The 20,668-nt window shown below is 35.3% G+C and overlaps 1 protein-coding gene and 1 pseudogene across 1 annotated transcript; both read right to left on the bottom strand.

Moving 5' to 3' along the window:
* Positions 1–6,731: 6,731 nt before the first annotated feature.
* LOC113332432 lies at positions 6,732–8,742 on the bottom strand (annotated as a pseudogene).
* A 1,257-nt stretch (positions 8,743–9,999) lies between these two features.
* LOC113332430 lies at positions 10,000–10,996 on the bottom strand. The gene is made up of 2 exons (XM_026578975.1): positions 10,826–10,996; positions 10,000–10,728 (listed from the first exon to the last, which is right to left on the bottom strand). The coding sequence occupies exons 1-2, from the start codon at positions 10,994–10,996 to the stop codon at positions 10,000–10,002; spliced, it is 900 nt and encodes a 299-aa protein (XP_026434760.1).
* Between the last annotated feature and the right edge of the window lie 9,672 nt (positions 10,997–20,668).

Raw genomic sequence — 20,668 nt, 5'->3', positions numbered from 1 at the left:
TTTTGAAGTAATAATTGTAATCAAAGAGTATAAAACATCAAAAGTTTTTAAAACCCAGCATGCTTCATCAAATTAATTCACAACTATTCAATAAAAACTAATATTTCAATTCCAATTCCATGCAAATAATCAAATAATAATATTGCAAATAAATAGTAAAATTAGAATTATACAAATTAATGTGGAACAATGGCTTCCTCCGTCGCCTTGGCTAATGGGTTTAGCTCCTCATCCCAAAAACATAATCAAAAGATGTGTTCATGACTTAATAGGTGTTTTTATTGATGAAAATAATTGATAATTGAAGTTTGTAACGCTGTAATAGTGTTACAGCGTCACTGTTACAAAGGGGTAAGTGCTGAAAATAAACGATACTTTTCTGTTGTTGTAAAACAACGACACTCTGTTTCCGCTTTTAAGACTGTTGAAGAACGACTGCGTTAGCTAGTCTGTTCTTCATCTTCTTCCTTCTCCTCGAGCAGCAGCAACACTGTCTTCTCTTTAATTGCTTCTCCTCGGCTCTCCTGGACTCTAAGCTCTCTCCTAAGGGTCTCTAACCCTTCTATGACATAAACCCAACTATTTATAGGCTTTGAATCCCCTATAAACTCGATCGAAATCATTGAAAATTCTCATTATTCTTTACGGGAAGTTGGGAGAATAATTCATTTCTTGTTGCGTTCCACTGTGTTTTTCGCTATTCTCTCGTCACCAAACTCTTCTAGGACTTGGACTCAATTGATTTGATGTATATCTCACGTAAGAATATCCCATAAATCTCTCAAACAACTCCCAAACCCTAAACAGGGACTGTGTCCTGTTAATTTGAGCAAGCTTTCCGAGTTATCTAGCCCAATTGCATGGTTCTAATCACTTGTAACAGGCCCCTTATGTCTTGTAGAGTCCGTGCATACCAAGTTTACCCATTGAATCTCCTCAAAACTCGCTCAAAATCCAACTCCAAATCTGCCAGCGTGATGAGCATATTTTCCCGCCAAAAACCAATGTTTGAAAACGTGAAGAAATGTGATCTCCCCCTATCCAGTCCTGGTGTCCCTTTAGCAATTTGGGGCTTAAATAGAATTCATGGGGTGGAAATAACCAAAACTTGGGTGCATTTAGTAATATTTCTGGGATGTTTTCCGCACTTTTTCGGGGTTCCTCCGGGGTACTTCCGGGGTGTCTCCAACATACTTCTGGGGTGCTTCTGGTACGTTAACTACGAAGGTCCAAATGCCACATTTTTAGCTAATTTCGCCGCAAGAGCTTATTCTTCCAAAAACACCTATAAATAAATAAAATACCAAAATAAGTACAAAATCGAGTTCTAACAACATATACAATTAAGATATATTAGACACATAAATGCGTCTATCAAGAAACCACGTGACCTAGTTCAGAATTGAATACTCTCATAATTAAGCCGCTATACAAAATCTAAACCAACTTCGTATAGTTGAGACCAAGCAACTAAACCTATAGTTCACCTAGTTTATTCAGTATCCCCGCGCTTCCGACATTCGATAAGTATACGCACTGGAACAATTCCTTTGGTTCATTTTCCAAATAGTAAAGGAACAACAAATCTGTTCGGTAACAACTTTATTCAATCTCATTGATATGAGTTAGACAAAGGCTCTTCTGTTTACTCCAATAAACTCCTTTGTCGGGTTCTAGATCTATCTATTCAACAACTACCAAAGTAGTCGTGTTTAGACTAAGCAATCAACCAATATAGAGTCTATCAAGATACTATATAGTGATGCCGATCTACGCAACTAATCAATCAAATCTATCAAAGACAAACTGATTATAGTTGGTTCCCATCCGATCAACTTTTGTGCACTCCAAAGATTATGAAACCAATAAGAAATCTTCTTTGTCTTCAAATCTTCTTGAATCTTCAATAAACACCTGCATACCACAACTTGAATCTCTTTTGATCAATCACGCACATAATGGAGTCTGTTAACAGTGGATCATCACAAGACGTCTTTAGATCTACAAACAATTTTAACGATCCAGTCGGCACTTCGATCTAGTTTTAGTGAATCTTATATCAGAAGAGAAGATTCTCAAGAATAAACAAACTCGGTGCAATCAAAGTTCAACAACCGTTAGTCAATCAAATCAATCGAAAACTAATAATACTGTAATTATCTAGTTTCTCACCAACGGTACTCGTAGAGCTTCTTGATCCCAAAGAAGTCTTTAAACGAGCGGTCGTAAGAGATTTCGCCTAATTAGGTTACTTTCCTCTCCGAATAGACGGCTCCACTAGTAACAACACAACAAGGTAGTTTTGCTGGCTCTTAGGATTAGTTTGCTCGAAATGCAAACTTAGGTATTTTTAGACCAAGGATGTTTGGAAACCAAGGAATTTCCAAAACCGAATATTCTCAAGATACGTAATAAGTGACAAAATTAGTTTTCATAATTCCCGGAAATGCTCTGTCCAATATCTTCCGAAATCTCACTAGAAAATCTCCAATTTGTAAATGCACATTACCAATTTTTATATTCCAGAGATCTGCATTTAATCGCTAGTAATTAAAAGCATATAAAATTAATAACCTTAACTAAAAGATTCTTAATTTATTTCGGTCTGGGATCTCCTTGAGCTATTAAGGAATATCTTCGAACAATAAAAGATAAGAATTACTGAACATGTTCAAAGTATATAGATATCTTTTTCTTTGTAAATTCTTTTTCATATTTACAATCTTGGAACCGATTTACCACACTTCCAAACGTGTTTATAATTGGTTCATCTGATTTCCAAGAACTATGTGATTGATCAAATATCAAACCAAAAATCATGGTTTTACGGTCTACCAAACACCTGGAACTTGCGTGATTGACAGCAACAGATGTGAACTTGATTATGTACTTATAGCTGGTTATGTCCATGAAAGAATGAATCATATTCATAGGTGTAAATTGGATGAATAATATCACCATGACTTACGGGGTAGTAAATCACCTCCTTATGCAAAAGACTACCACTGATAGCTTCAAATGATTCAAACCTATCATCGCCTAGACATAAAATCACTTAGTAATGTGGTGAATCAGTGATGTAGAAAATGACATTCAATCAAAAATATGAGATGTACAACAACCTGAATAAGTTCAAATGCCTAGGGTAAGTGTTCTATTTTCCGGCTGTTGCTGTGGATCTTTCGACATGTACCAACAACTAAGAATCCAATAATGTACCCCGTTGTTTGTCAAAGAAAAATAAATAAATATAATAATGATTCAATATCTTAATCAAAAGAGTCAAGCCTAATTAAATCTTAATAAGCAGAACAATAAGGCATACAATCAATGCCTCAAAAAAAAGAAATCAAAACATGATAACATTGACAGATTAAATTTCTCAATCAAAAAAATACTTAACCAAGCATAATTTGGTCTTGATAAGGAGAAAAAAAAAGTGAAAACATTAAAAACATGAGATTGGTTAGAGCAAAGATTAAGAGAGCAAACACTAAAATTTGTGTTTACAGACCATGTCTATATCGTTCTTCCCATCTTTGTTTTCCACATCTCTCATCTTGAAGAGAAGATCATACAATTTTGCTTTTCTTCTCGGTATGAGTTGCCATTGTTAGTGGTTAACTCAGAGAAGGAGAGGAAGAGGAAAAAGAAGAAAGTGAAGAACCCATATCTGTCCTATCGAAAGAAAAAAAAAAACACCACTTGATATTTAATTCACCCTCGCGGACCAACTTAATATTATCCGAAATTTCGTAGCCGTCGAATTGAAAAACTCCATCCGTAACAATAATTACACAAAATCTCCAATATTTGAGCGGAGACTCGAACTGTTGACCTCCTATTTGAGAATCAAACTCCTGGTTAACTGGGATAACCCCAGATGGTGTTCCGAATTGCTAACTAGGGTCTAACGTTTGAAAGGTAAAACTCCCTCGGTCCCACTGTCTGACTCTCACAGGACCCACACTTGGAAACCAAAAATCCTTTTCTCCCCAAAATCTCACCTCAACAACGGCGAAACATACATAACCCACACTATTCTTCCTACTAAACCCACGCAATCTTCGATTTCCAGCAAAGGGTTTTCGAAAAACTTATTTCAGAAAGAATGAGTTATCAAAATCTAGGGGTTTTGTTTCTGCTATTAAACATAATAACAATGCGGTTTCAACGACTGAATCTTTACCTTCTTGGGGCAGGTCTAGGTAAAATCAGTTTCATTTTTGTAGTTATTATTGATAAAAATTGTTCCTTTATGCTTGAATTCTTCTGGGTTGTCATTTATTTTTTGACCTAGTTTGAGGTTGATGCTTGAAGTTGGGTTTATAGAATATTAAATTATCAAAAAATTGGGGAAAAAAGGGGAACAATCTTGGGTGGATTTGAGAGTGATGTGCTTAGAGTTTCCATTAGAGAATGAAGGAATGCAGTGATTATGTTATGAATTACATTAGTATACCAGTTCTGCGAAGGAGGGCATAAAGTCTAATTAGTAATTACTGAAGCTTTAGGACTGCAAATAGTCTAATTACTGTTTGACACTTTGTTTCGTACTAAAGTATATTCATACCAGCACTAATTTCTACTATGTTTTAGCTAAGACTGAGATCTCGTTACAAATGCAGGACGTCATACAGTTTCTGTATTTGTTGGTGATTAAAATGGAATGATAAACCAAATTGCAGAAGTATTTGCTAAAAGGGGTTATGATGTTGAGTCGCTTGCTCTCGGTTTGAATAAGGACAAAGCACTCTTCAGAATAGTTGTTTCTGGAGCTGACAGTGTTACAGCAAGTGGTAGAGCAGCTTCACAAGATTGTGAATGTCTTGAAGGTACTGATCTCATCCCTGAACTTTCAGTTGCAAATTTATATGAGATAGTTGTACTCAAGTGACATTAAAGTTCCAACTTATTTGTATTCTTTTTTTATTTCATAACATCACATGATACTTGGTGTGTGTATTATGTAGGTCACTTGTTTTTCCGGTGGTTGAAAAAACTAGGTTTTAAGTAGAAGTCTTGTTTATAAAACTAAGATCTTTTTGTTGTTTCTTTTATGGGTTTCAGTTTCGACTGATTTGGGTTTCGTCAAAATGTGGAATATCACCATCTGTTTCATATTCATGAGCAGACCAAAATTTCAAAGTAACAGGCGGTTAGCAGTTCAACCTTCGGAGATGAACCTAGTGGTGGCAAAACTCTAAAGTTAAAAATCAAGTTTGTGTTGTGTTTGTGTAATGTTGATGAGGATTACTAGTTTCAGAGAGAATAAAGTATCTCAGTGATTTGGTTTCATCACCTTGTTCCAGAAACAGGTTTGCTTCATCTTTTATTTCATTTCTGTTTTTTTGAAAAAAATCCATTGTTTGCTTGCATCATGTCAAAAAATGAATGTGGAAATTCCTTGTCGTAGACATAGGTGATTAAGTGAGAGCACAATACTAGATTTTTCCGTATTCCTATGTTTTAGGCCCCTTCACACACAGTAGTCGGTTTCTTAAGGTTGGGTAGGCTTCAAACTGAATAATTGGATTTGGGAATTGAGAGTGAAACTTTCCACTTTTAGTGTGTAGGTAATAATATTCAAGTGAGCCGAGATGTCTAGATTCTTATTGGGATGTTGTGTTAAGTAGTCACTCCTGGATTTCTTATGACTCCCGGCTTTTTTTATCTGAACCGGGAGCTTTTCCTTCAGTTTTGTCTCTTTCTGTTTTGGTTATTATGATGAGCCTTTGGGGGGTTGCACGCATCAAGATTGTTAACATCCAGTGCAGATTCAAAATTTGAAAGAAAGTGCTGAATTATCAAGGGAGAGAGGTCTAAATTTTTGACTTGATCTTCTTTTAATCTCTTGATGTTCGTTTTTTGTTTTTTATATTGTGTTTTGATTAGCATACCTGCAAGCGTTCTATTCTTTTAAAATAGGGAGCTACCTATTTTTTGTTGCAGGATCTCTAGTTTTTTGTGTTCATTTGTCTTTGTGGGATGTTGATTGGTTTGTGTTTACTTAGGCGCTCTGTTGGCCAAATTTACGCCGGCTTTGTGATAAATTAGCACATACAGAGAAATTCTTCGTTCACAGGTAACATTTATCTTGCGTTAGTGTAGCTGTAGTAACTTCCACCTACCACCGTCATACTATAAGTTCTATTTCAGTTTTGATTCTTCTGAAGATTTTTCTTCATTATGGAAGGTTCACATCATGGATGCGTGTCATATAGGCATATAATTTGACTTCCGCTGCAGGCTAGCATGCCTAGCATCAAGGTGTCTGACATGGAGTACTTCTGAATTTTGAATGGAAAACCTTGTCTTAGCAGTCAAAACTATAGAAGGCCTAAGCTGCAGCCTGTGAAATACTGTAAGCGTTATGTTGTTAAAGGCTGTAAGTTTAGTGACTAATTAATGCCTGGGTCGTGGAAAATGCAGTTGATGCAAGGGTCGTAGACCGACTAAAGACCATTAAAATACTGTTACTTGACTTTATTTATTTTCCAAACACCTCGACCATCAGTTGACTACCGTTCACAGTTTAAACATATAGTTCTTTTGACCAAAGCCTTTTGTCAAGTCTCAATTCTTCTTCTTCTTCTTTTTTCTAGTGGGTTTGGTTTTGGATTTGTTGTTCAATTGGCACAAGATACAGTTGACATATATCATTTAGTTCAGTATTGTACTATATGAAAGAAGAGTAATGGTTAGCAATTGAGAGGATTGTAATTTTTCAGTGCAGGTTAGAGAGAGAACCGACATCAGGGTCCTGATGATTCTGCACCGCCATATTGTTACTCTTGTTGGGTTTGTTGTGTTCAGAATTGATGAACTTGTGCTGGTTATAAAATATTGGTAAGACCGTTTTCTTTGCAAGTAGTAGTATAAGAAACCAAATTTAGTAATGCTTGTGGAAAGATTACCTGGTTGATCCATACCGAAGGCTCCTAAACCTGCCACCGGTTTACTATGTTTCTTTAGTTTTCCATATGATGAGATGTACTGTTATACGAAATTTGCAAACATGTGAAATCTGAATGAGGCATATGATTTAGAAATATGTTACTTTGGACTAGAACAATGAGTTTTATGATCTTCAGGTTCATTTAAAAAGAATCTGAATATGCAATTACGATGTTCGACGAAATGTCGCTGTATAGCTGGTTAAGTTTTAAATTGAGCCAAGTGCATCAATTACATATTCCACGACCCCACCCGACCCAATTGACTAAACGATTCCTTTTACAAAATCAATACTGTAATTCAATACAAATTTTTATAGAAGTAAAGCTCAATTTTTGCGTATTAAAGGGGTCTTATGCACAATCTTCTGTATCTGTTGTAGGTTCAGTATATTTAGGTCCCTGAATCCCCAACAGCAAGGGAGATTATGCAAGTAGCTAATCATGTTCTCCAAACTTTTGCATATCAAATCGCTAAAATCCACATGTTTCTTCGTTGCTTTCGTAGTATTCAATTTATGCTTGGGATTATTATAGTATAGACTGTGACAATGTAAAAAATTTCTCCCAAAATCTACATGTTTGTTTGTTAGTATTTGTGTGTGATTTATGCTTGATTCAATCGCAATTTGCCGATGTTTTCAACTAAATTCTCTAAGAACCTTAGAAATTTGGAAAGATGACCATGACTAGTTGATTCTTCTTCTTCAGAACAGTGCACCTGATCTCACGAAACTCGAATATAGTTTTGTTGATTGCATTATGAGGGGCTAATGTTGATAGTCTTAATACACAAGAATAATATCAATAGATATATAAGCTTATAGATCTTGAGGGTATCAAATTCTGACACATAATTGAAAGAGGAATTTAAACTTCTCTGTTTCTTTTCTTAGCCTAATTTTTGTAGAATCCATAATTTTGTAGAATTCCATATTGCAAGTATCATAAGCAGTACAGACCACACTTGAAAATAAGTAAGTCCAGTATCTTTAGCAAGGTTTTCAAATTGTTTTTGTGAGCTTTCCTTACCAGCAGGGTTATGCGCTAACATAATGTTGTTTAAATAGATTACACCACGACCTGGAATGTTACTATCTGGCACTTCTGGTATAATGTATTCAACAATAATCACTTCCCCATCTTTAAGGTAATGCAGCTTAGCAATTATTCAAGATTTTAGTACTGTGTCTGTCTCTCCAATCATGAAGAATCCATTTCATGAAAGTTGCTTCTGCATTTGGACCACTGGCAAACATGTCACCACTGATTTGCTTGATGCCTGGGAATGATGGAGCGTCTTCGATTACGTGTGGTAAGTCGAAGTTAATACCTGTAAACGTACATATGAAATGCATGTGTCAGTTACTGTTGTAATATGTATCTATTAGCCCCACATAAACCAAAATTAGGAAGGAAACAGAATTCATTCTGTTGTTATATTGCATCACCTAATGTAGGATAAATGATTGACTGTGGGGTATGGTACTTGGATATGATCATACTAAGGCTTGCAACTATATTTCCACCTACGTCGAGGATAGATTTCTCTAAACCATTGTAGGTTTCATGGTGATAGTTGTTTGATCAGACCCTCCCTTGTTGAACTTGAGGTCTGTTCCATGGTATTCAAATGCTGCATACCATAAACTTTGTTAAGTGAAATTCTTCCATTTAAGGATTGCATCTTTCAATTGGTACCTGAAAATGAATTTCTGAGACTGTCAGGCCTGCATGCTGTATGTTGGACGGTTCCGTTGGTTAGTCCTTGAATTGCTATGACCATGCTTATATGACTGCAAAGAGCCGACATAAAAATTAATTTGCAGCAAACAGTGCAGTCTAATTAGTAATGTCACTGCAGATTCGATTGGCTAAATTTCTGATCTTTATGTATCTAGTGCCTCTATAAATTATAGTATTTACCGTTCTACAAAAAATATTGTGATATCCATTTGTAGAATGTTTTAGAGATTGGTATTTCATCTTGATTTCCCTTATTAACTACATGTTACTGGTTTCTGTGTTTGTTGATGTGGTCTGAACTTGTTCAGAGGATCGCGAGTAAAATAGTGTAAACACTGCTTGATAAATTGTTGATACAGATGAGATGCAGCAAGATTGTGTGCAAATAGATTATGGTCAGTCAGTTTGGTTTATGAGCAATCGGTTTTAGTGTTGGAATGTTGTTTAGTCCTGTCCTGCATCTAGTCGCTTCACCTGCTTCCTCTGTATCTTTGAACATGATTGTTAAGTTAACACCCCCGCCCCCCACCCCCCATCTTCATTATTTTTTTTTGCGACGGATAATCGGCATGCATCCTTTCATCATCAGTAAGAAACTGTCACTGTTCAATAGATGAATTAACACAGTTTTGAAATTCTGAATATGATTTTAGGAGACTTACTTCAAAAGGTGAGCTGCATCCTATCTTATTTCCTTGGCGATGGCATATCAATACTGATGCGATAACTGGAGATTTCAGAGAAAAATATCAATCCATGAATTCAACACCAAATATCTCCGGAAATTCATTGAAGATGTTAAAATTGAACTTTCTGGTTGATTAGTTCCCATTCTCGACACAACAGCACAGCAAAATTTGGTCCTTGATCTTCAAGATATTCTTCAAAGGGTTGCTTTTGACAACATTTGTAACATCTCGTTGGTTGGGGTTTGATCCTGCCTACGTTTCAGCTTCACTTGATTGGACCGAATTTGCTATTGCCTTTGAAGATGCTACACAAATTAGCCTTCACAGCTCACTCAACCGGTTTGGTCAATTGGTCAATAATTGTAACTGTCACTTTCAGTTTGACCTGGGTTTCATCAAATTTTTTTCTTTTTTGCACTGAATCAATCAGTGATGGACTGGAGGGCTAAAGTTCGCAGGTTATAGCCCTCCCGTAGGTCCGTACCCGCCGTAGCACGTACAACCTTCATCACACCGCGTCAATTAATACAACAAGTTGCTAGGAGAAAAAAAACGTAGGGGAGGGAAAGACGAACAGAAAAATGAAAAATGAAAAAAATAAAGCTCATTCATGGTAGAGCAGCAAGCTCATTATTCTTCTTCATCGGAGACCGCCTCTTAACGTCAATATCGGACTTAGTTGCTTGTATTTCCAAAACAATAGCAGCTACTTCGGTGGCTAAGCGGAGTTGAGTGGCCTGATGCTTTTTCAGCTTTTGTTCACCCTCCGCCACTTCCTCTTCCAACTGAGCAATCTCACCGGACAGTAGCAGACGACGAGAGTTACGTCTCTCCTCAATACCAGCTAGGAGACTCTCCAACCATGCAATGTTAAATTTCAAAATCCGAGGGAGTTTGAATACCTCCTGCCAAGAAGCCCAATCCTCCTCGGAAGGACAAGCCTCACCCAGCTTCTGCATTGCCGACGCAAAATCTATTAACACCCGTGTAGACGTGATAAGCGTGTACTTCTCTAAAAGAACAACCACAGATGGTATATGACCGTGCGTCTCCACAATCCACTTATAGAAGTCCGATAGTTCAGGAGAAACTGGAAAATTATACACTGTTACGAAGTCCGCACAACCATACAGAGTAGCTGGGGCGGCACAACCGGTGAAGGTGAACCAAGTGGCCTTCCCCTTCAAAGAGTTTGGGGTACTGATAGCTCTGCCAGGAGATTGATGGTGTTGTGTTGGAGTAGTCTCGGAATGATTAGTATTAAATTCGTCTAAAGTACCTGTCACTCTCAAGACCCGCTTTCTACTATTTAGAATCTCCCCTGCATGTCGTTTAATCTTCTCCAAACAAAAGAACACTACCAAAAACTTCAGATTCTCAAAAACGAATAAAGGAAAATAAAATAAAAATAGGAATGGTGGCAAAGACAATTACCGCAAGATGAGAAAGGCCGCTAGATGCTTGCAGACCTTCACCAACCAATGTCTCATTCACTGAACAACAAATGGCGTCAGTATCGAACCCACCACCATTCGGGGACCTAGCTTCCAGAGCACATGTATCTAGAGGATCTGTGACGCTGCTATTTTCAGGACTGACGCTCATGCATAAAGGGTTTGGCAGAAGGATTAGGCCCAGGAAACCAATTCTGGGTTCTACAGTAACAGCCTATGAACGTCGAACTCAAAGATAAGAGTGAACTCCCTTCTCGCAGAATGCACTTCTGGCTCGACGGTCGAATACGAAAATCAGACCAACTTGGTCTTTATATATACCGTTTAAATGCTCAATCAATACTAAGTGAATCTTAATGTTCGTCGCTACGATTCTCCCTAGTCATGGAAGTGGTTCGTACCTTTGCAGACGAAGCATCATCCTCGCGACAAGTTGCGGGACCACGGGGCGGAGACTGCAAACTGTCTTCGAGATTTATCAAGTTCTTACCTTCACCTGCAGCGAAGAGAACACTCAGTCAACAACTTATGTGGAATTTAAGGAGTTGTTATGAGATTGATTTACAGATTGGGTTTTGTTTGATATGAGAAGAGATGGGCTTTGTGATTCTTCTTCTATTACTGTTGATTTTGACGGAGATAAGATAGAAATCACGGTTACAAGATTTTTTTTCAATCTGTTAAAATTCAAACGGCATTGAAATTATAAAAAAGGGTGATACTTTGTCAATTTCGGTAAGCTGTTATGTTTAATTTTTGGGTTAAATGTTTTATCTAAAGAAGAGGTTTTTATAAATTAGGTTTTCCACTAACTAGTTGATTTGGGGATGAAAAATGTGGCGAACATGTGGATTTCAGAATCTTCATATATCGGTTCAGATGACTTTGATGTGTCTGTATCATTTAGATTTTTTTTTTTTTCTTCAACTGGCCCTAGAATGGCGGCTAATGTGAATAGGAGGTGCGAAGAAGATAACTTTTTTTTAGAGGTTAAATTTATCAAATTGAGTAGTAATTTAAAATAAATTACGAAAATAAAATAAAGGCTATTCAAATGTTGACTTTAACAGTCAACGCCAGGTTTAGGTGTCAATCCTAGTTTTTAAAATGCTGGGTATCAAGACAATGTGTTGGACATTTTCTGGGTACCAAATATTAAATAACCCTTCTTTTTACTATTCAAGTGGATAATGAAATTGATAGGAAATATATTAAATCTGGATCATGAGAAGTAATCAATCAGGAATTGAGAGTTAGAAATTGGGTATCAATTTTTCGTCCACTTAATCAAAGAATATCAAAAGCAAGAGTTGAAAGTTAGGAATTTGGAAAGAGAACATTTTGTTTTCTATTAGTCAGAAGATTGGTACACCACTGAAGTTGGATGAAGCTATTAGGAAGGTTGACTATGGTTATTATGCAAGTGTTTTGGTTGAAATTGATTTTGCAAATCCAGTTTCTTATAAGATTCGGATAAAAGACCAAATATGGTGGATTTTTTAAAACAATAGTCATTGCCGCAACATCTAAAGTTTTGCTCCAAGTGTAAGATTGTAGTGCATATCACTGCTGAATGTAAAAGGAAGACACAGTTTGTAGATGAGGAAGTTAACTGTAACAATGGAATGAAAGGGCCAGGGGCTGATAAACATATTATTAGTCTTGAATAATCATAAGGTAAGCAGTCTGGAAATAATGGTGCTTAGGAGAGGCATGTTGTTGTTTTTGATATTTGTGATAGGTTTGAAGAAGATTCTGTGGTTGATAGTATTAATATGAATGTATTAATAACAATACGCTTTAGTAAAGTCTTACTCCTTCGGGTAGATTTACTCATTTAATGATTGAAAATGAGGGAGAGAAAATTGTGTTTGACAATGGAGAGCAGGTTATAATTGAAACTAAGAGACGTTTACAGATGAGAGAAGAAAATACTCTTTCTAAGAGTGTTGTTAAATTTGTGGATGGAAATATAGGTAGAGTATCTAATGAAAATAGACCAGTTACTTCTTGGGAAAATATAGTTGAAAAAGAGGTGGTAGTTTCATGTACATCGAAAGATAGTAAGACTATAACTACAATAGTTGGAGCGAAGAATAACTTCAGAAAAAGCATCAATGAAAAAGAGGTACTAAGAACCCTCAATTTAAAGTATGAAGATCATATATTATAACATACGGGGTCTTAGAAGAATCAAAGTCCATGAGAAATTAAGATCTTTAGTAAATAATTTTAATCCAACTTTATTAGTTTGGATTGATGAACCAAAAGTAATTTGTAGTTCTTCTTTTTACAGTAAATTAAAATTACCAAGAATGCAGAGTACGTGATACATAACTCTACTTTAAAATAACATATGGATTTTTTTTTAATTCAAGCATTTCAGCTCCTTCTGTTGTTTCAATTTCCAGTCAGATGATAACTGTGAATATGGGGTCGCATTGGTATCTGGTGTTCATTATCATGTGGATATGGTACAGAGAAGATTTTTATGGTTTCAAATGGAGCTTATTAGTGATCTCAAATTACCATCGATTATTCTAGGTGATTTCAATGTTGTTTTCTCAGATGAACAAAAGGTTAGGGTGAGAAAACCAAATAGAACGGCAATGTTTGATTTCAGTAATTGTTTGAATGGGTGTAAACTTCTTCAATCTCCAAAAATTGGGTTACAATTTTCATGGTCAAACTGTCAGCAAGGAAGGAATAGGATTATTTGCAATTTTGATAGCATGGTATTTAATTTACAATGGTTACAATTATATGGAGATTGGGGTTATAAGGTAGGTCTAAGGGTTGCATCTAATCATGCACCTATTATGGGTGGTTGTGCAAATATACCAAAACCACAAAATGCGCCTTTCAGGCTCAAAAAAAAAAATGGATATCACATTCAAAATTTATGAAAGTGGTACAAGATAGTTAGGGGGAGGAGTTAAAGTGTGATCATGCTTATGTTTGGTTACAAAAATTGAAGAGATTAAAAAATATTTTGAAACAGTGGAATTGGGATGTTTTTGGAGATGTGAAGGATAAATTTCTAGAGGCAGAAGAAAAAGTGAGGATAAATATGATAATAACTAATGCTAATCCAACAAATGAACTTGTTTTGGCCAATTTAGTAGATGCACAAAATGAATACAATGAGAGTGAAACTCAATATAACATATTAATACTGACACAGAAATCAAGAATAAGACAGATGCAGGAGGGATCTTCCAATACAAGATTTTTTCATACCAATGTGAAAATTAAGCAAGCAAGAAATCTGATTTGTGATCTTGAAGATGAGAATGAAATTGTTATTTCTGATTAAATAAAAATAGCAGAACTACTTGTTAATCATTTTTGAGGAAAAAAAAAAGAGTATCAAGAGGTGAATATTGTTGAGTCCTTGTTGGAGGTGATTCTAGAAATAAATACCACTAAACACCAAAGAAAAATGGATTACATACATGAAGAGGAAGAAATTAAATCTACAATATTTGATGCCGATGCTGATAGTGATCCTGGACCAGATGGAGGTATGTTTTATAGGGCATGTTTGGGAATAATAAAGGAAAATTTAATATCTTCGGTACAATTTTGCTTGAGAAGAAGATTAATACCCAAAGGTTTAAATTCTAATTTCTTGATTCTACTATCTAAAGTTGAAGTGTTAAGACTCCAAATCAATATAGACCAATTGGACTGATACTTTTGCTGATTCAACAGGTGGACTATACAAAAGGAAGAAGTATACATGAACAGGTTCTTCTTGCATCTGAGATGGTGAATGAAATGAGAATCAAAGAAGAATAGGTAATGTAGGGTTGAAATTATATATTTATCAGGCATATGACTCTGTTAATTGGGAACTTTTATTTAAAGTATTACAAAAATATGGGTCCAGATGGTGTGATGGCTGAGATGTTTGTTTGAATCAGCTTCGGTTATGGTAATGGTGGACCCTGTGATCTCTTCTCTGTGGGAAGAGGGTTGAGTCATGGTGATACATTATCTCTCATTTTATTTGTACTTATGGAATAAAGCCTTAGAAGAGGATTATCTAGGTTGGTGGAAAGTGTAAAGGTGCATCCAATGTTATCATGGAAGGCATATATCCATCTATTTATTGTTTGTAGATGATGTTTTCATCTTTTGCAATGTTGATAAATTTTTTTGGAAAACTTGATTCAATTATTAAGTGATTATCAGCAGACTTCAATGCAATGTATTAATAAATCCAAAAGTAAATGTTTTGTAGATGGTACGCCAGTTAGCAGGAATCCTCAAATGTCTAATATTGTGCAAATGGAGATTACAAACTTTCCTGAAAAAATACCTAGGGGTGATTCTAATGCCTGGAAGAGTGAAGACTGCAAGTGTTTGTCTTATGGTGGTTATGATCCAAAGTAAATTGGCAGCTTGAAAAAGAAAGATGTTGTCCTTTCATGAAAAATTACTTTTGGTCAAAACTATTCTATGAAGTATACCGATATATAATATGTCAGTATATAAATGGCTTGTTCTGTTATCAAGGAATGTGAAAAAAATTATAAGGAATTTTTTACGGTTTGGGGAGAGTGAAGTAAGAAAATAAAATAATTGTTCTTGGGAAAAAGTATGTACTCCTTATAAGGAGGGTAGTATAGACATAAGAAGATTGGAGGTCATTAATAAAGCTTTCCTTATGAAGCTGATGTAGAAGACTATAACAGTCTAAGGAAGATTATGCTAAAAAATTTGCAGCCAAGTACAAAGATATGAATGGGCAATGGATATATAAATTGAAATATTCATTTGTTTGGCATGGTTTAAGATGAGCTTGGAAGGCATTGAATGAAGATATAAGGTGGTGCATAGGAGATGAAACTGAAATATCAGTCTGGTTTGATGTTTGGTTTGGTGAAATGCCAAAAATTGAAGATATTGGTTATACATATTTTATGAGAGAGAACATGAATATGAAGGTGCAAGAATTAATATCTTAGGATAACCGGTTTATTTCCATTGAATTAAATAATTATTTTCAAAATAAAATACTACCAGTGATTAGTGGTGGAAAAGATAAAACAATATGGAATGGAGATATAAAAAGAAATTTTATACACCTATCCTGCAAAGTTTAAGTTAAAATTCCATTACGTTTTGAAAATCCACTAGAACCATTTTATGCTTGCCTCTATTTAACACAAGGAAATGGAGAGTCGAGACTACAACCACAATTAAAAACTATCACTTGCTGGTTGTTGGCTGAAGCCAAAACAATCATCCGTGAAGACATTCCAACAACTTAAAGCATGGTAATAAATATTTTTATGTAGAATAATGATTTGTAGAAAAAAAATCACTTGTTTTTTCATCATCCTCACCCAGTGCCTTGTCCTTATTTCATACCAAGCATCTCTTTTGCAAGCCAGCAAAAAGAGACAAAAAGAACTCGAGGAGTTTTTGAAGGTGGTAATTTTCTGTTGTTACCCAATTGATAGTACATTTTATTATGCCTTCCATCGGATCCTGATTCCTACTCCCCCTGGAGGAATAATACACTATGTCAAAAACATATACCTCATGTGAACAAGAATTTTAGGCATCCAGGAAACTTCACTTTAGTAAAATTATTATTTTACGTTTCAAGAGAAATTTTAAATTCCGTCACCATGATTATCAAATCAAATATCGCTTTAAGATTTAGGGATTAACTTACCCCCAAACTAATATAATTGAACAAAGATCCATGTCCCAAACAATGAATAAAGATCAAACCCCACATCCGTGACTATTATACAAACGAGTTCCCATCTTTCTCTATTATCCTCTCTCGTTTGCGTCTTCTCTGTATCGTTTTACTGTTGGAAAAAATCAGATCAGAAAGCCATCGATATCTTGCAGATACTACTAAAATTAAAAACTATAACAAAATCAAAATTAGACAAACTGAATTTCATAGGTCCTAACTTTTCTGCCTTCTGTGTAAATCAAAACCCTAAACTAAATATTTTCTCTAATAAGACCAGAGAGAAGTTAGGAAAGTTAGGAAAATGAGAGAGGGAGGTTTCTTACTTTGGTTTAACTTATCCTTTCCATTCGGATCGTGGTATGTAAGTTATGATAACTAAGCCTTGTAATTCGGCAGAAAAAGCAAAACCCAAGCCTTAGCAAAAGTTCACGCACCCACGGCTCGTGGTTTCCCGACTGTAGACTAACCCAAACTAGACCAGACATCATTGATCTAAATAGTAGTTATAGTCACCAATCAAAGCTAATAACCTTGAAGTGAAGATTCTCCGTTCATTCGGTCGAACGAGCCAAACAAATTTTAATAGTCTCATATCTCGTCTTCATTAGCTCACAAACTATAACCACGACATTTGAGTCTTTACACATGAATACTACATACCCGATACTAGCAAGCATACCAACGAATAAGATTAGTAATAAAGCAATAATGTGTAGGATTATCTGCTAATTATTCTTTGGTCGACGCAAGTCTAACTCATCGCTAAAAGCACGACTATTCAGCTACCTAATTCAAGTACGTCCCTAAAATTGTATTTCGCCGACCTATGTTGCACGGACACTCCAAGAAAGACGTCGTAACCGTGTCGGACACGCTAACGGACATGACACTTCCCGACACTCAATGGACACGCCACATCACGTGTCACGTGAAAATTGATATTGGACACTTTGCGGACACCACTTGGACACTTACGGACACGTCATAAATGATTTATTTTGGTTTGTAAAATCAAAATAAACCAAATGTAACGCTATTTATCCTTGTTTTAGTCAAATCCAAGCATTACTCATGAATTTTTTACCGTTATTACATTATTATTAACATTATATAATTAGTAATCAAATATTTTAAAAATAAGAGCAATTATTTTGTTGTATAGATTAAATAGTAATATTTGATTTTAAAGATGTGAGTAATATATATAACGTGTCCCCGCAAACTTTTATTTAAGATTTGACGTGTCTCTGTAACCGTGTCGTGTCGTAACTGTATCCCGTATCTGTGTCCGTGCAACATAGTCGCCGACCAATAATGTTGTCGCTAAGATTATATTTTAGCCATAATATCGGTTTAGGTCGTTGATTATATATTTTAGCTACAAAATCAAAAAATGTCGTTGTTAATCTTATTTAGAGACAGTCTTAGATACACTTTTTCAATCATGTCACCGAAACCATTATTTTGCACGCCGAAACCATTATTTTGCGACCATAATTTTAATTGTCGCCGTATATCATATTTAGCGATAAAATCTCATTTGTCTCCCAGAATTTCGTCGTTGATGGCCTTTTTTCCTGTAGTGTGTTGGTGGTTTGAGATGAGTTGGTGTTGTTGTTGGTAATATAGAGTTAGGGTTTGTGATAAGAAGACGATGAAGGCTAGTTTGTGGTCTTGGCTTGAGGCTGTGAAGGAGATAGTTTTGATTCAGCTGAGCTGGTGGTGCCGGATGTGTGGTTTAGGAGGTGTTGTAATTAGAAATGGTAATGTTTTTTGTATTGGAAGTTGGAGATGTATGAGTTGAAGATTATATGAATGTTTAGGTTTATCCAAAGTCACATGACATGGAAGAAGTTTAAAGCTGTGAATGTAGAATTGGTATGGCTTGAAAGCTGCAATTGCAGGTAGACCTAAATTTAGTTGTATTTGTACATTGATTTGAAGTTTATTTGAGAATGAATGAATTGATGTTCTTATGTTAAAATGGATATTGAGAACGTAAGAATTCTAGATGAAGTGAAAATGAAATAGAGTGTAGGCATGTTAGTCATTCCAGTCAGATAACTAACTGGTTTAACCTTAGCTGACTCGTTTGTCTGACTGAGTTAACTCATTAACCAGACCTGACCAGAAGTGACTCAGTGAATCTGACCGAGTTAGATCGCTTTGACTAGACTTGACTTTGACTATTGACCTGACCTTGGACGTTGACTGCTAATTGACCCTTTTGTCTTTTTGAGACCGTTAGTTGACCCTAGTGGACCAGGCCTTGTATAATGGGCTTGTTAAATGGACTTAGGCTTAGTATTAGTTACATATGATGATGTTTTGGACTACTTATGGTCTGAATTAGCCTTTGTTTCCTTCTACAAAGTTATAGATAGTCATAAAACATATCTAATAGACTATAGAACCAATATAATTCAATTAGTAAACCTTAGCTATGCTAAAGATAAAGAATGAAAAAGTATAAAGACATAAATTAGATTAGAACCATTAGATAGACTTGTATGATTCTTGTGTGAGCCATTTGTCTACATTCTAAGAATTCTTGTGTGATTAACAGTTAGTCTATTTAACAACGATCGATTCAAAGGATGAACCAGTGGATCATGGATTTCGAGGTAGGCGTGGCCTGTCATCAAAAGAGGTGGGAATTTATATTTAAATCTTTTGTGATTATTGTTGTTTTCTTTTACAAAAGTTTATGTTTAACAAGTTCATGCATTATCTGATTGTGTATTCCATGTTTTGTTTAATTTTGACTTAGGCTTAGGATTAGTTACATATGATGATGTATTGGACTACTTATGGTCTGAATTAGCCTTTGTTTCCATCTACAAAGTTGTAGATAGTCAGAAAACATATCTAATAGACTATAGAACCAATATAATTCAATTAGTAAACCTTAGATATGCTAAAGATTGAGAATGAAATAGTGTAAAGGCATAAATGGGTTTAGAACTATTAGATAGACTTGTATGATTCTTGTGTGAGCCATTTGGCTAGATTCTTAGAGTTCTTATGTGATTAAAATTTAGTCTATTTAACAACGATCGATTCAAAGGATGAGCTAGTGGATCATGGATCTCGAGGTAGGCGTGGCCTGTCATCAAAAGTGATGGGAATTTTTACATTTAACTCTTTTGTGATTATTGTTGTTTTCTTTTACAAAAGTTTATGTTTAACAAGTTCATGCATTATCTGATTGTGTATTCCATGTTTTGTTTAATTTTGAGTTCCGAAAGTATTGTTGATTATTTTAATATTTCCATTGCTTGGAAAGAACCTGTAATGATTTGTTTGTCTTCATGAATTGTTTGGGAAATAAGAATTTCCATGAGTGGTATATATGATACTGCTCCTTCACTTATATCTACATGAATTCAGCTTTTATGCGTATTAAGTGTGGAATTTGGCACTAATATAAACTAATATGGTGTGGAAGGAATTGGTTGACACTCAATATATACATTATATGGGGTTAGTTCCATATACATGATTGTTTACCTATGTGAAATTGGTCGTGTAACTTGTGTTTTAGTGTTTTGGGAAAACATGAATTGTTTTCAAAACCATGCCAGTGATTACTTAAAAGTTAAATGTTATTTCTACTGGGCACCCCTTTAGGGACGATGTGCTCACTCATTCCCACTTTCAGTTTCAGAGACAGATCAAAGTTGCACAACGAAAGCTTCAAGGGTTCAGTTTGTTAGTTGATTAACTTCTGTTATGTTTATTATGTTGTATAATTTGTTTGTAAACCGGATGACTATGAAATATGTATCATCTGAGAGGCATTCTTGTATATATATTTCAGAGAAGAGTTAGTTCTGGGTTAAGTTTTGCAGCAGATTTATTAATTGAATGTTTAAGTAAATATTTTAAATCCTTAATGCCTGTTTATTTAGTAAATCTCTCGATTTAGACAGCTTCTAGCTTTGGGGGCGCTACAATGTTGGTATCAGAGCTCATTATTAGATCTTAAATGGGAAACAATAGAAATAGCCAGTGCCAGTTAGCGAACTAGATTAGTTAGAACTGGGTTGGGTTGTGATAAATCTTAATCACTAAAAGCTATAAATAATTAAAAGATTTATT

Source organism: Papaver somniferum, unplaced genomic scaffold (assembly GCF_003573695.1).
Source record: "Papaver somniferum cultivar HN1 unplaced genomic scaffold, ASM357369v1 unplaced-scaffold_131, whole genome shotgun sequence".
In the NCBI taxonomy this organism is placed as follows: domain Eukaryota; kingdom Viridiplantae; phylum Streptophyta; class Magnoliopsida; order Ranunculales; family Papaveraceae; genus Papaver; species Papaver somniferum.
Note: the sequence above shows the minus strand (reverse complement) of the source record. Positions and strands in the feature narration are given on the sequence as shown.